The 12,822-nt window shown below is 46.4% G+C and overlaps 1 protein-coding gene across 1 annotated transcript in view; it reads left to right on the top strand.

Moving 5' to 3' along the window:
- ABCC11 (ATP binding cassette subfamily C member 11) overlaps positions 1 to 12,822 on the top strand; it is a 69,028-nt gene that overhangs the window by 28,105 nt on the left and 28,101 nt on the right. The window contains exons 11-17 of the mRNA XM_061134420.1: positions 807 to 878; positions 3,193 to 3,317; positions 5,225 to 5,297; positions 7,239 to 7,442; positions 9,531 to 9,665; positions 9,749 to 9,851; positions 11,316 to 11,405. Of these exons, the coding sequence (XP_060990403.1) occupies positions 807 to 878; positions 3,193 to 3,317; positions 5,225 to 5,297; positions 7,239 to 7,442; positions 9,531 to 9,665; positions 9,749 to 9,851; positions 11,316 to 11,405 (802 nt within the window). The remainder of the gene's footprint in view (positions 1 to 806; positions 879 to 3,192; positions 3,318 to 5,224; positions 5,298 to 7,238; positions 7,443 to 9,530; positions 9,666 to 9,748; positions 9,852 to 11,315; positions 11,406 to 12,822) is intronic.

Below are 12,822 nucleotides of genomic sequence, written 5' to 3'. Positions count from 1 at the left end.
ACCTGCCCATGTCGCCAACCTTGTCTCTCATTCGTTCCCTCCACAGCAGCCCTCTCGCCGCTTTTTGTCAGTCGCCTTGCTCCCGTCTCAGGACCTTTGCCCCTCACGTTCCCATGGTGTGAAACCTTCAGGTCTTCTCTCTCACTCCTTCTTGTCATTCAGGTCTCAGCTGCAATGACACATGCTCTTATGACGCCTTCCCTGGCCAGCCCATCTAACACTGCTTTAACCTCCAGCTGTCTGTCCTGGTAGCCAATTTATTTAATTTATACCACTTACCACCATCTGTTTTCTTTCAGATTTATTTCATGGTTGTTCTCTTCCCACTAGTTGTAAACTTAATGAGAGTTCTTTTCTTCATTGCTTGGTACACAGAAGAAACGCACATGACTATTTGATGGATGAATGAATGAATGAATGAATGAAGGGATATACGCCAAACTGGCTTCGTTATCCCCATTTTACAGATGAGGAAACTGAGGCATAGAGAGTCTAAGTGACTTGCCCAGGATCATAGAGTGGAATAGATGTAGATCTGGAGTTTGGGTTTCGTGTCTGACAGGACCATCTATGCATTAATTCCTTTCTGCCACCCTCATGTAGTTTCCTTCCTCTGAGGTTGCTCCATCCCACCTGTGTACACTGGCCTCTCAGCTCCTCTTGAGCTTTGTCTGAGGGGCCTTGGGGTACGTGTAGCTGTTTTCTGTTTGTCATTTTGCATAAAAGACAATAGACCTGTCCTGGGCAAGTCACCTGTCCCAACGCCTGTCTGTCCTCACACCTGTCTGTCCTCCTTGGCTTTGCAGGGCACCAAGCTAGGGGTCTGTGGCAACACGGGAAGTGGCAAGAGCAGCCTGCTGTCAGCCATCCTGGGGCAGGTGAGTGTCTTGTGGCCCATGCATGCACCCCCGCCCCCCTGAGGGCCAGGAACTCCCAGGTTCCAGTTCCCCCAGCAAATCACACCACCACTTCTTTCCCACAAAGGGGTCTAAGCCAATAGAATTTTTACAAATTCAAAACAGTTGAGCATGTGCCGTGGGGGAGGTGAGTTATGAATGTGCTTCCATTTCACCTTCCAACTGGGAGAACCACTTCTTAGGACACCTGGAGAGCTATCCTCATCTGTCCTCTGTGCTTTCCCTGCCTTTTGCTGTAATCAAGCAGCTACCAAGGTGATGATACAGGGCATCTCGATGCTTAATATGATAACACAAATCATCTCATGAAGCCAAACTCAGAGTGGGACACGTGTCCCTAAGGAGACAGCATCAGGCCCTTGAAATCTGAACCATCTAATCTCATTGCCTTGGGACATTCTTGAGGTCTGCTTCATCTGCAGCTCTGCAGGCATGTGACTTAGTCCACTTTTCCAGTTTCCAACAAGACCCACCCCTTCCCCCGCAAACATTGAGGTCATGTTGCACACCTCCTAGTGAATAACAAAACCAGCCATAACACCTGGTGTGTGTCTATGGCCCCCTTCCCACGGGGGATCTCTCCAGCCCTTCCACACTCAGCCTCAGCCTCACTGTGGCCTAGGGCTTCTCTCCTACCCCCTCCCAACTTTGTCCATTGTCCTCCTTCCCACATGGTTGGGAGAACTAACTGGTATCCCTCCTTCCTTAGCTCCTCCTCCTGAAAGCACATGGATGGACAAACTCATCACCTCCTAGGAAAGTAGTCACCTTGTCAATAGCAATTCTCTCTTAATACATCCATCTGATGGCTCATTTTTTTGTGTGCAACACAGGTGATACAACTTCTTTTCCCAACTTCTTACAACTAAGGAGAAGAAAACTCCCATTTTAAAAAAAAATTCATTCATTCATTTATATATTTGAATGTGTTGTATCTTAGTTACCGCACGAGGCGTCTTTGTTGCATTAAGTGGAATCTTTCATTGTGGCTCACAGATTCTCTAGTTATGGTGTGAGGGTTTAGTTTGCTCCCACGCATGTAGAATCTTGGTTCCCTGACCAGGGATCGAACCCACGTCCCTTGCATTGCAAGGGATTCTTAACCACTGGGCCACCAGGAAAGTCCCCATTTTTTTTTTTTAATAAAAGTAGTTTGAATGGTACTTGAATGTCAGGCCTTGTGTTCAGAGCTTCCCATTTTCTCCCTTGGCCCCCAACCCAAAAACAACTCCACGAGGAAGGCACAGACATTGAGGTCAGTTTGCAGATGAGTAAATGAGGCTGAGAGAGGTGACTTGCCCACAGCTGCCAGAAGGTGAGGGATGCAGCCAGGGAGGACACCACTCCAGCTGATGTCAGAGCTTAGCTTCTCATCACAGCTACGTTTCCCGGCAGCTTCCATTCAGGGCCACCTTTCTACATGGCCGGGGGCTTGTCGCTTCAAATGAACCAATCACTTAGCTTCCCATAAAGGAAAACAAAAAGATGTCATTTAAACGTTTAGTTCTTATTAAAGCCTTTCTTCAATTCAGAAGTAGGAAGCAAAGGATAAGAAGAGAAAGAAGCATAGGATCATGAGGTCCTCTGCTGGGGTCATGGGCAAGAGGGTTGTGGCCTTGATTCTTTTTAAATGTGTGCTTTTAAATCTACCTTGCAGAAAAGCAGAAAGAACACTACGGTAAAGATCCGTATACCCACAACTGAGATTCAGGAGTTGATAGCATTTGTATATTTGCCACATCTATGTAGAAATATACTTTGTAGAACCATTATTTGTTTATTTTTTGGTAGACCTATTTTAAATTACAATGATTATGACACTTTCCCCACTAATGCTTCACCACAATGTCCAAAAAGTAAAGGCATTTCCTCATCTAACCATGATGACATTATCCCACCCACAAATCAGTAATAATTCTGTGATACTCAGGGATGGACAGAGGTGGCCTGGAACTTTCCATCTCATAGCAAAGAGCAGGGAGGCACTGCTTGCTAGGGATTGGGGCTGGGGAAATAAGAGAAAAAAGTATGAGTGACTTCAATGCGAACCTTGCCTTCAGTCACAGTAGGAAGAGATCTGGCTTTCCCCAACTACTGCCCACGTTCTCAGGGCCTTCACCAGTGGGCCTGGCAGGATCCTGTTAAGAGTTCATTTACACAGGAGAGCCCGCAGGCCCCTGGAGCACAGTGGAGCCCTGGGCACTGTGGCTGCTGAGCTGAGGAGGCTCTGTTCCCCGGCTGCCACGGTCCTGAGGCTGGACTCACTCTGCCACAGATGCACTTGCTGGAGGGTTCAGTGGGGGTGCACGGAAGCCTGGCCTATGTCCCCCAGCAGGCCTGGATCATCAAGGGGAGTGTCCGGGAGAACATCCTCATGGGAAGCCAATACAACGAGGCCTGGTGAGCTTCTGGGAGGTGCAGGGCGGGGCGTGGGGGTGTGGGGCTGGTTTGGAGAGGGGCCTCTTGCTGCTAATAATGACTTGCTATGTACTCACTTACATGCATCACTGTATTTCCTTCTCACTGGGAAGGAAAGATTCTCATCATATCCATTTTCTAGCAAATCGGCTGAGGCCCCCAAGAGACTGAATAATTTGCCCAAAGTTGTTGAGCTGCTAGGATATGGTAAAGTCAGAATCTGAACCCAGTTGCTTTCAGAAACTTCACGCTAAGTCGCTTCAGTCGTGTCCTACTCTGTGTGACCCTATGGACTATAGCCCACCAGGCTCCTCTGTCCATGGGATTCTCCAGGCAAGAATACGAGTGGATTGCTGTGCCCTCCTCCAGGGAGTCTTCTCAACCCAGGGATCGAACCCGTGTCTCACACCTCCTGAAATGGCAGGCGGGTCCTTTGCCACTAGTGCCCCCAAACTTAACTATTATGCTCCTTGGGCTCAAAATAACCCTCCCCTTCCAAAAGTGTTCCTTTGAAACTTTGTTTGTGTTAATTAATTCCTGACCTAAGAAGGAAAAGTCGAGAGCTAAAACACCTGGGTGATGTGCACCAGTAGAGGAAGGAGTTTGGATTCCCAGCCAGGTGGGCCGCCCACCTCGGCCCTCACCCTCCTTGCCCTTTGCAGCCTCTCCCTCCGGAGTCCTGGGTGGACCTGCTTGAGACATGCGCTTGGAAATCATGAGCAAAGTCTGGTCAGTGGAGGAGCCAGGAAAACTGCTCTGATTGCTGGAGCTGTGCTTCCAACTCTGGTGGACTCTGGCCCCTTTTGACTCTTTGCCTGATTTTGCAATCTGCCTGTTGTAACCTTGCTGAAATACACAGATACGTGGGTGTATAAAACAGCCATCTCCAGCCAGTTGTCCTGTGAGCTCCTCAACATCAGGTCCAATGCGCCCGGCCCCCACCCCACCTGCTTTTCCTCCCAAATTCCCAATTAGGCTTAATGGCATCACTGAACTGTGCACCCCAGGAGCCCAACCCTGCCTCCTCGGAGAACCACCTCCTCCTTCCACATCTCATTGGTCAGCAACCCTGGAAGACTCAACCTCCTAAATAGCTCTGGTATAATATTTCCCCTCTCCACCTCCACTGCCAGCTCTGGTCTATGACCTCCTGCTTGAACGGTGCCCACTGCCCGGCTCTTGGCTCCGTCTCCAGCCTTCTCCCACACTGTTCAACTCTGTGCTCTGCCTCCAGGGCAGCCGTCCTAAAAGCCCAGTCTCATCCTGTCATTGCTGGGCCTTCAGACTGACATGACTCATAGAGCAGTTTGTCAAAAATAAAAACACACTATCTTTTGACTCTGAAAATTCACTGCTAGATAGTTAATGCATATAGCGTCACCAATGAATGCCAAGATCCGTGTACAAGAATGTTCGCATCGAATTATTCAGGATAGCCAAAAACTAGCCACAACCCAAATGTCCAGCATTAACGCACTAGTTAAACAGTGCATGCTGCTACCCTAAACTGGATTACCATTAAAACAATATAAACCTGTGTCTACTGCACATACACATACATCACTAGATTATTTCTGAGTACATACAGAGGAAACTCTATTAGAGACTGATTCAGAGGAAAGCAGCTGAGGGTCAATGATGCGAGGGAGACTCACTCTTCACCTTTCCTTCTTTTTGTTCTGTTCAAACATTTACCAAGTGCCCCTGCTGGATTTAAAAAAAAAAAAAAAAAAGTGAAGGAAACAAAAAAGGCCTCCTGTGATTTACCATTAATTGCAGGATCAAGGCCCAATTTTTCAGCATGGATTGCAGGATCTTCCCTCCCAAACTCGAGAAGGCTGGGGGGCCTGCGGCCGGCCGCCTGTCCCTTAGCTCCCTGTCCTCCGCAGGTATCTCCAGGTGCTCCACTGCTGTTCCCTGAAACACGACCTGGAGATCCTGCCCTTCGGAGATATGACGGAGGTAAGCGGGAACCGAGGGCACCCCAGCTCTGTTATGATGCTGCCTTTGTCATGGTGTTCTGGGGTCCCCAGCCTGCCTCCCTGGGCAGGTAGACGAGGGACCCCAGCTCTTCCTCCCCCAAGCCACCGGAGCTGGTCCTGCAGCCTCAGAGCCTTCCCTACCAAGGGAAGGAAGTTGGGGCTCAGCTGACCTTGGGAGCTGACAAACAGGCTACCTTGCCCCACCAGAATGGGAGTTGATCTCAGACTTCTTCTGAATCAAGAGCAGAGACCCTGTGAGGATGAGAAGCCCCCGTCATCCACCTTTGCCCCTCCCACCACCCTGGCCCCTCTCTAGAGCGCTTCCTTTAACGGTGGGGATGGCAGCTGTAGCCCCACTGTGGCAATGCCAGTTCTGACTGCTAGGTGTTCCCAATAATTCTCCATCTTTCACGTCAGTAGCCACCTTTACTCTACATGAGACCTTTGTAAGATAAAAGCAGTATGGTTGCCTTGATTTTATTATCTGAAAATAGCTCAGTTGACTGAGCACTCACTCCATTCAAGGTACTGTTCTAGCAACGCTAATATATTAGGTGAGCCTCAGATAACTTATGAGGTCAGTTCTTTTATTATCCTTCCTTTAATGATCAGCAATGTACCCTGAAGGGCAGAGAGCTTGGTTGTTTAGTTCAGGGTCTCCCCTTCAGTAGGAAGAACCAGCTCTGGTCTGTAAAATACATCAGTAATAGTTCTGACCTCATCAGGATGATTTGGGGTTTAGGTGAGTTGACACATACTTGCTTTGAATAGTGCTTGGCATAGGGTAAGTGTTAGGCTGTCATTAGAGGAACACAGTAGGCATTTAAGTCTGCTGAGTGAGTAAGGAAACTGAGCTTCGCCCAGGCCAAGCCCCTTATCTCCGGTCACATGTGAACTGGAGGCAGAGCAGAGACAAGAGGTCACCCCACTGCTCTTTAAACTTTGCTTCTCCTCTACAATGTCACCAGGGTTCAGGGTCCAGCAGGGATAGAACTTAGACCCTGGCTGTCACGTCCTCAGGACCTGATGTAGGGATGGGCCAGCCAGCCCGTGCCTGAAGTGCTAGCCTGCTAGGGGACTCCAGACCCACTACCCAGTGATTCTGGTTGGCACCCTCGACTCCTGACATGACAAGCCCACCTACCACCTCAGCTATAATACAGTCTTGGTCTTGGGCAATACCCCTAACCCCGGCCAGTGAGCCCACCAGTTGACATTTACAGTCAACAGGAATTTAAAGCCATTGTAAGATGTAAGGAGGTGCTGTTTCTTGGGAATAAGCAATTTATTTTTATGAGCTAAACTGTTAAAAGTTTAATTTGCTTCCTGACAAGCCAACCAATTTAGAAAAAAATATATCTTATCATGAATGGCAAATTTCAGTTAACTGAACATCAGTTTTATCATCCCTTACTAGGCATATTGTGAAAAATATTTTTATTTTCTTTTTACTTAATTATGAATTTTTGTTTGTGCTGGGTCTTCATTGCTACACCCAAGCTCTCTCTAGTTGCAGCGAGCAGGGGCTACTCTCTAGTTGCAGTGCTCAGGCTTCTCATTGTGCTGGCTTCTTTTGTCATTGAACACAGGCTCTAAGGGCTCCCAGACTTCAATAGTTGCAGCATGCGGGCTCTAGAACACAGGTTCAGTAATTGCGGCACATGGGTTTAGTTGCCTGGTGGCACATGGAAGCTTTCCAGACCAGGAATCGAACTCACGTCCCCTGTGTTGGCAGGTGGACCATTAACCACTGGGAAGTCGAGATTGTGAAAAATATTTTGAGTGCCAGAGGTGTCAAATCATTAGGGTCCAGGAGTGTGCACCGAGGGGGGTTAGTCTGTCCACCTGCCCACCTGGCTGGTGGGGGAACACTTGGCTGGATCACCCTCCAGACACAGTGCCTTTGGCTGCCTGTCCACAGATTGGGGAGCGGGGCCTCAACCTCTCAGGCGGGCAGAAGCAGAGGATCAGCCTGGCCCGTGCTGTCTACTCTGACCGTGAACTCTACCTGCTGGACGACCCACTCTCCGCCGTGGACGCCCATGTGGGGAAGCATATTTTTGAGGAGTGCTTTATGAAGGTGCTCAGGAGGAAGACCGTCATCCTGGTGACCCACCAGCTGCAGGTGACCACCCTTCCAGGGCTCTGGCCATGATTGACAGATAATGTAGCTCTTCAAGCCCCTGCCATCATAGCATGATCAATAACAGCCTCCCAGCAGATACCCCTTCGTATCTCAGACAGACCCCAAAGTCAGAGAGGACTGCAAAGAACTTGATGTTCTCTGCTTTCCATGTGGAGAAGATAAGTTGGTAAAAATTGAAACTAGATTTTTTAAGATTGTTTTTTATTGAAGGATAATTGCTTTACAGAATTTTTTTTTAAACTGTTATTTTGAAACTAAATTTTAAGGCCTCCTTTATCTTCAAAATTGTGTGGGCGGGCCCCTGCTTTTGAAGTTACAGGAAACGCCCTCAGAGAAGAATTCGCCAAGTGGCACATTCTTCCGTTAAGTGCACTGGCCATGCTGAGTGCTGCCTCTCATGGGTCATTTTCCCTCGCCAGACCCTGTTATTATTTATCCTTCTTTATCTTATTTATCCTTCTTTGGCTTTAGTATTTTTGGTATAAAATATGTAAGACATAAAAATGGGTTAGAAAATAACCTAGAGAAAGCCCATGTAACTGCCTCCCAGATGACGCATCACAGTCCAACGTTGATGGCCCTCAGATCACAGCCCCTTCCCTCCTTCCTGCCCCTCAGTCGCTGTTCACTGTTCCCGTGTGCGTCTTCACACTTTTACAACATATGTATGAACCCAGACAGAGCAAGTGTCCTTTTGAATATTTGAAAACTTATAATCAATATTTTACTTTCTGTGTCCTTAGGTAATTTGCTTTTCTACTCAACATTGTATTTTTAAGATCTTCCATGTGGATGCATGGAATTTCATTTCTTTCTTACTAGTACTGTATTACAATATCTGAATATTCCAGAATTTACTTCTCCAGGATGGATATTTAGGTTGTTTCCCATTTTTCACTTTTACAAAAAAATGCTTCAGTATGTTGATACATTCCTATACAAGTGTTTCTATGCATGTGTTTGAGAGGGCTTTTTTTAGGAGAGTATTTTAGGAGTAGAATTATTGGTTCATAATTCTTCAAAAATCTTTAATTTTACTAGATATTATGAAATTGTTTTTCAAAGTAGCTGTACCAACCTATGCAGGCCTCTCCCCACCACTCTCCCCCACCCCCCAGTTTTGTAAGAGTCTCTTTCAGTTCAGTTCAGTCGCTTAGTCCTGTCTGACTCTTTGCGACCCAAAGAACTGCAGCACACCAGGCCTCCCTGTCCATCACCAACTCCTGGAGTTCACCCAAACCCATGTCCATTGAGTCGGTGATGCCGTCCAACCATCTGATCCTCTGTCGTCCCCTTCTCCTCCTGCCCCCAATCCCTCCTAGCATCAGGGTCTTTTCAAATGAGTCAGCTCTTCGCATCAGTTGGCCAAAGTATTGGAGTTTCACCTTCAACATCAGTCCCTCCAATGAACACCCAGGACTGATCTCCTTTAGAATGGACTGGTTGGATCTCCTCGCAGTCCAAGGGACTCTCAAGAGTCTTCTCCAACACCACAGTCCAAAAGCATCAATTTTTTGGCACTCAGCTTTCTTTATAGTCCAACTCTGACACGCACACATGACTACTGGGAAAACCACAGCCTTGACTAGATGGACCTTTGTTGGCAAAGTAATGTCTCTGCTTTTTAATATGCTGTCTAGGTTGGTCATAACTTCCCTTCCAAGGAGTAAGGGTCTTTTAATTTTATGGCTGTAATCACCATCCACAGTGATTTTGGAGCCCAGAAAAATAAAGTCAGCCACTGTTTCCACTGTTTCCCCATCTATTTGCCATGAAGTGATGGGACCAGATGCCATGGTCTTAGTTTTCTGAATGTTGAGCTTTAAGCCAACTTTTCACTCTCTTCTTTCACTTTCATCAAGAGGCTCTTTAGTTCTTCTTCACTTTATGCCATAAGGGTGTCTTACCCCTAGTCATTATCAATACTTGGGATTGTCCAGTGTTTGAGTTTTTGGCAAACTGGTGATATAAAATATTTTCTCAGGATTTAAATTTTTCCTTTTGAATAGTGAAGGTGAGCATCTTTTAGTATGCTTATTGAAGATCTTATTTCTTCTGACTCTTCAGTATTTAGAGTTTTGTGACCAGATCATTTTATTTGAAGATGGAAAAATCTGTGAAAAAGGAATTCACAGTGAGCTCATACAGAAGAGGGGACGATATGCCCAGCTCATCCAGAAGATACATGGGAAAGCCACGCAGGTGATTTTCCCCTTCCCTGTCCTCACTTCTGATCCAACTGGGTGGACCATTCCCTGAATCCATGGCTTGTGCTTTCTCCCCAGGGTGTGTTGCAGGGAGTCGTAAAGACAGAAGAGGAGCTACAGCTGGAAGGTCAGGCCCAGACTGCTTGCCAGGAAGAGCTTCTCAATGAAAATGCTGGTAATAGTGCTGAATGAAATAGTGCTTTCACCTGGGAGCAGGGTGAAACCCTCTGCCTGCCTGTCTGCATCCCACAGGCTCTGGCATTTCCTCCTGAATGTGAGACCAGGCCTTGTCACTCACTGAATGGGATGCCAGATATTTCTCATATAGGGTACAGATCCAAGTATTGGAGGGCTGTGGGGTAAGGACTGTGCTGGCCAGGAGGCCTGAAGCAACCAGGAAGTGAGTATTGGGGGAACAGCTGAGGGTGTGCAGAGGCAGAATGAGGCTTGACCTCAAGTGACTCAAATTTAAACTTTGCAAGATTTCTGGGCCGTTAATTCATTATGCATTTTTTGAGAACAATGCCACTGAAAGTCAGAAATAAATTAGTCCCAGTCCTGGGCATTCAAAAGGTGAAGCTGAACATCTTTTAGTATGCTTATTGAAGATCTTGCTCTTTTCTGAGACAAGGTAGCAGACAAGAAAGATATCTGTATATCTTCATTTTTAAAGTAAGACAGGTCCTGAATTAGAATTCCAGGTCTACTGTCTCAAAGCTGTGTGACCTTGGCCAAACAGGTTAAAGTCTCTGAACCCTCACTGGCAAAAGTGGAGATAATTGTTCTTATATTACAACACCATAGTGGAGATTAGAAGAGGTCCTGAGGGTTAGGACAGTGCCTGGCACATCTGTCACAAATAGAGTATTCAGCTGCAAAGATCAGAAGCCAATTTGGGCAGAAAAATAATGTGTTGGCAGATTGAAAAAAAAAAGTCAGAGTACCAGACCTCAGTAACCTTGGAGTCTAGAATAGCAGGAACAGGTATAGAATCCTTTTGAAGAAAACCTGCTTCAGATGTTTTCCATCCTAGTCTAATTTCCCTCAAGATTAAAATTCCACAAAGAGGGCTGTCTTCTCCTGGGAAAATTGTGGTGTTGCTGTTAGAAGAAGGGAGAGTGACAGGCAGAAACAATAGGTATCCCCCACACTGCTGTCTCCTGTTACTGATGTTGTGGTTGTCATTGACAACGTTGACATCATCTACTGATATTTCTCTGCTCTGCTGTAGGCCAAGTGTGTGCTTGGGCTGGTGTCACACCTGTTTTGAAGAGCTGTTTCAGAAGCATATTGCTACAAAGCATCTTAGTAATTATCTGTAGGCCTGCCAGTTGTCAGATGAGGAAACAGACAGGTTAAGTGATTTGCTTCTTGAAGCTGTACAGTATCATGATGACAGTTCTGGTCCCAGGTCACTGCTTTCTTCCTTCTCTCCCGCTCTCTCTCTCAACCCATCCAGCCCTTGGGAACCTCAGGCCCTCCAGGGTCTATTGAATGGCTGGCAAACTCTGATGGTTAGAGTTAGACTTGGTTGGGGTACTGTTGGCAGCCTGAACAGAAGGCTTTGCAAGGACTCTTCTTGACCAGGAAGGAGATATAGGAGATTGGGAGGCACACTGTTTCCTTTTTCTTTTCCCTGATCCAGTGCTGGAAAATCAGCTCACACAGAAGGAGAAGATGGAAGAAGGGTCCTTGAAGTGGACAGTCTACCACCACTACATCCAGGCAGGCGGAGGTATGGGCTGTTAGCTGCCCCAGGCCAGGCCTATGCACGAAGCTGGGTCAGACTGGAATGTTCAAGGTCATGGGAGGTAGGGGGACACAAAGGGTCATGCCATTCATGAATTCAACTTGCATAATTCCAGTCATACTCAACTATAATAACTCTAACACTGTAGTCAGTGCCAGAAATTATGTTTCCATGTGTATTTGTGTTAATATACCTGACATTTAAAAAATCAAATATGTCAAGGCATATAGACATGTAAATTATTTTCATGAAGGGAAAAGTTTATGGTTTTTTTGCCTAGAAATAGGCATGGCATGCCATGAAGGACCACATGGGGAAGCCCCAGCGTTGCTTAGGAGGCTGAGGAGTGGTAAGAGAAGCAGGGCCCAGAGCCTTTATTGGGGTTTCTGTGGGAAGAAGAGGGTGAGGCAGGGTAGCCCTACTGAGTAAGCTTAGGATTGGATGGCTTGAACAATTCTGGAGGGCTCATTGCTATAGTGGTGGTCCTAGTTGTCTGATACCTGGTCTTAAGGTGATTTAGGGGAGGGCGAATATTGGCTTGGTGGGTGAGAGTTTGATAAGAGAGGTTATTGGGAGGGTGGGCTGTGGATTGGTTCATTTGTATATCAAAGGTGTGCTTGCAAGGAGTTACTTGCTGTCTCTAGGAATTAGCTAGCCTTGGGACGAGCAGTCTGACAGGATTAAGACCCCAAATAAGTATTAGGAATATAGAAAATAAGAAATATAAGCAAATATCATTAATATTTTTACTGAAATAAAGAGTGCCACCGTACTCTTTATCTCAGTGTTTTTCATTCTGCAGGTCCTAGCCCACTAGTGGGTTGTGAAATCAACTGAGTGGGTCGTAAGTAGCAATGAGAGTAGAAATGTGACTAGAGTAGAAAATATCTGCAGAAGTGATATTGGTGAAGCTTTCATTTTATTATGTATTAGACTGTATATCTGAAGGTGGATGGCAATAAAAAGTTTCAAAGCTTCTGCTTTATTTAATGGTGTATGTTACCAAATTCATGCATATATAACTGTACAATGTTGTAAACATGAACCAAGTATACGCTACTGTGGTTTTGAGTAACTTAATTTTTGAGAGTAATTTTGACTCCATGCCAACTTTTTATTCTTCATTGATTTTGGAACCTAACCCTGTACAAGGTGTGTCTTCTCTCTACCTGTCTAGGGAGGAAGAGGAGGGCTGTGTGTAGGGGATTACCATCCTCACCCCTTCCACCGTGAACATCCTTACAGGATGTAACACGGGGCCTGACCAGAGCAGGGAAGCAGCAAATACTTGTGAAATGCAATGAATGAACCAAAAAACCAATTGATCTGTATTTAGGACGTACCTATTATGAACCAGGCTCTTGCCGAGTTCTGGAGGGGAGGGTGTATAAAGTTGCTTGAG

The sequence above is a fragment of the Dama dama genome, chromosome 4, assembly GCF_033118175.1.
Source record: "Dama dama isolate Ldn47 chromosome 4, ASM3311817v1, whole genome shotgun sequence".
Lineage (NCBI taxonomy): Eukaryota > Metazoa > Chordata > Mammalia > Artiodactyla > Cervidae > Dama > Dama dama.
The sequence above is the reverse complement of the archived record's forward strand: the minus strand, read 5'-3'. Positions and strand labels throughout refer to the sequence as shown.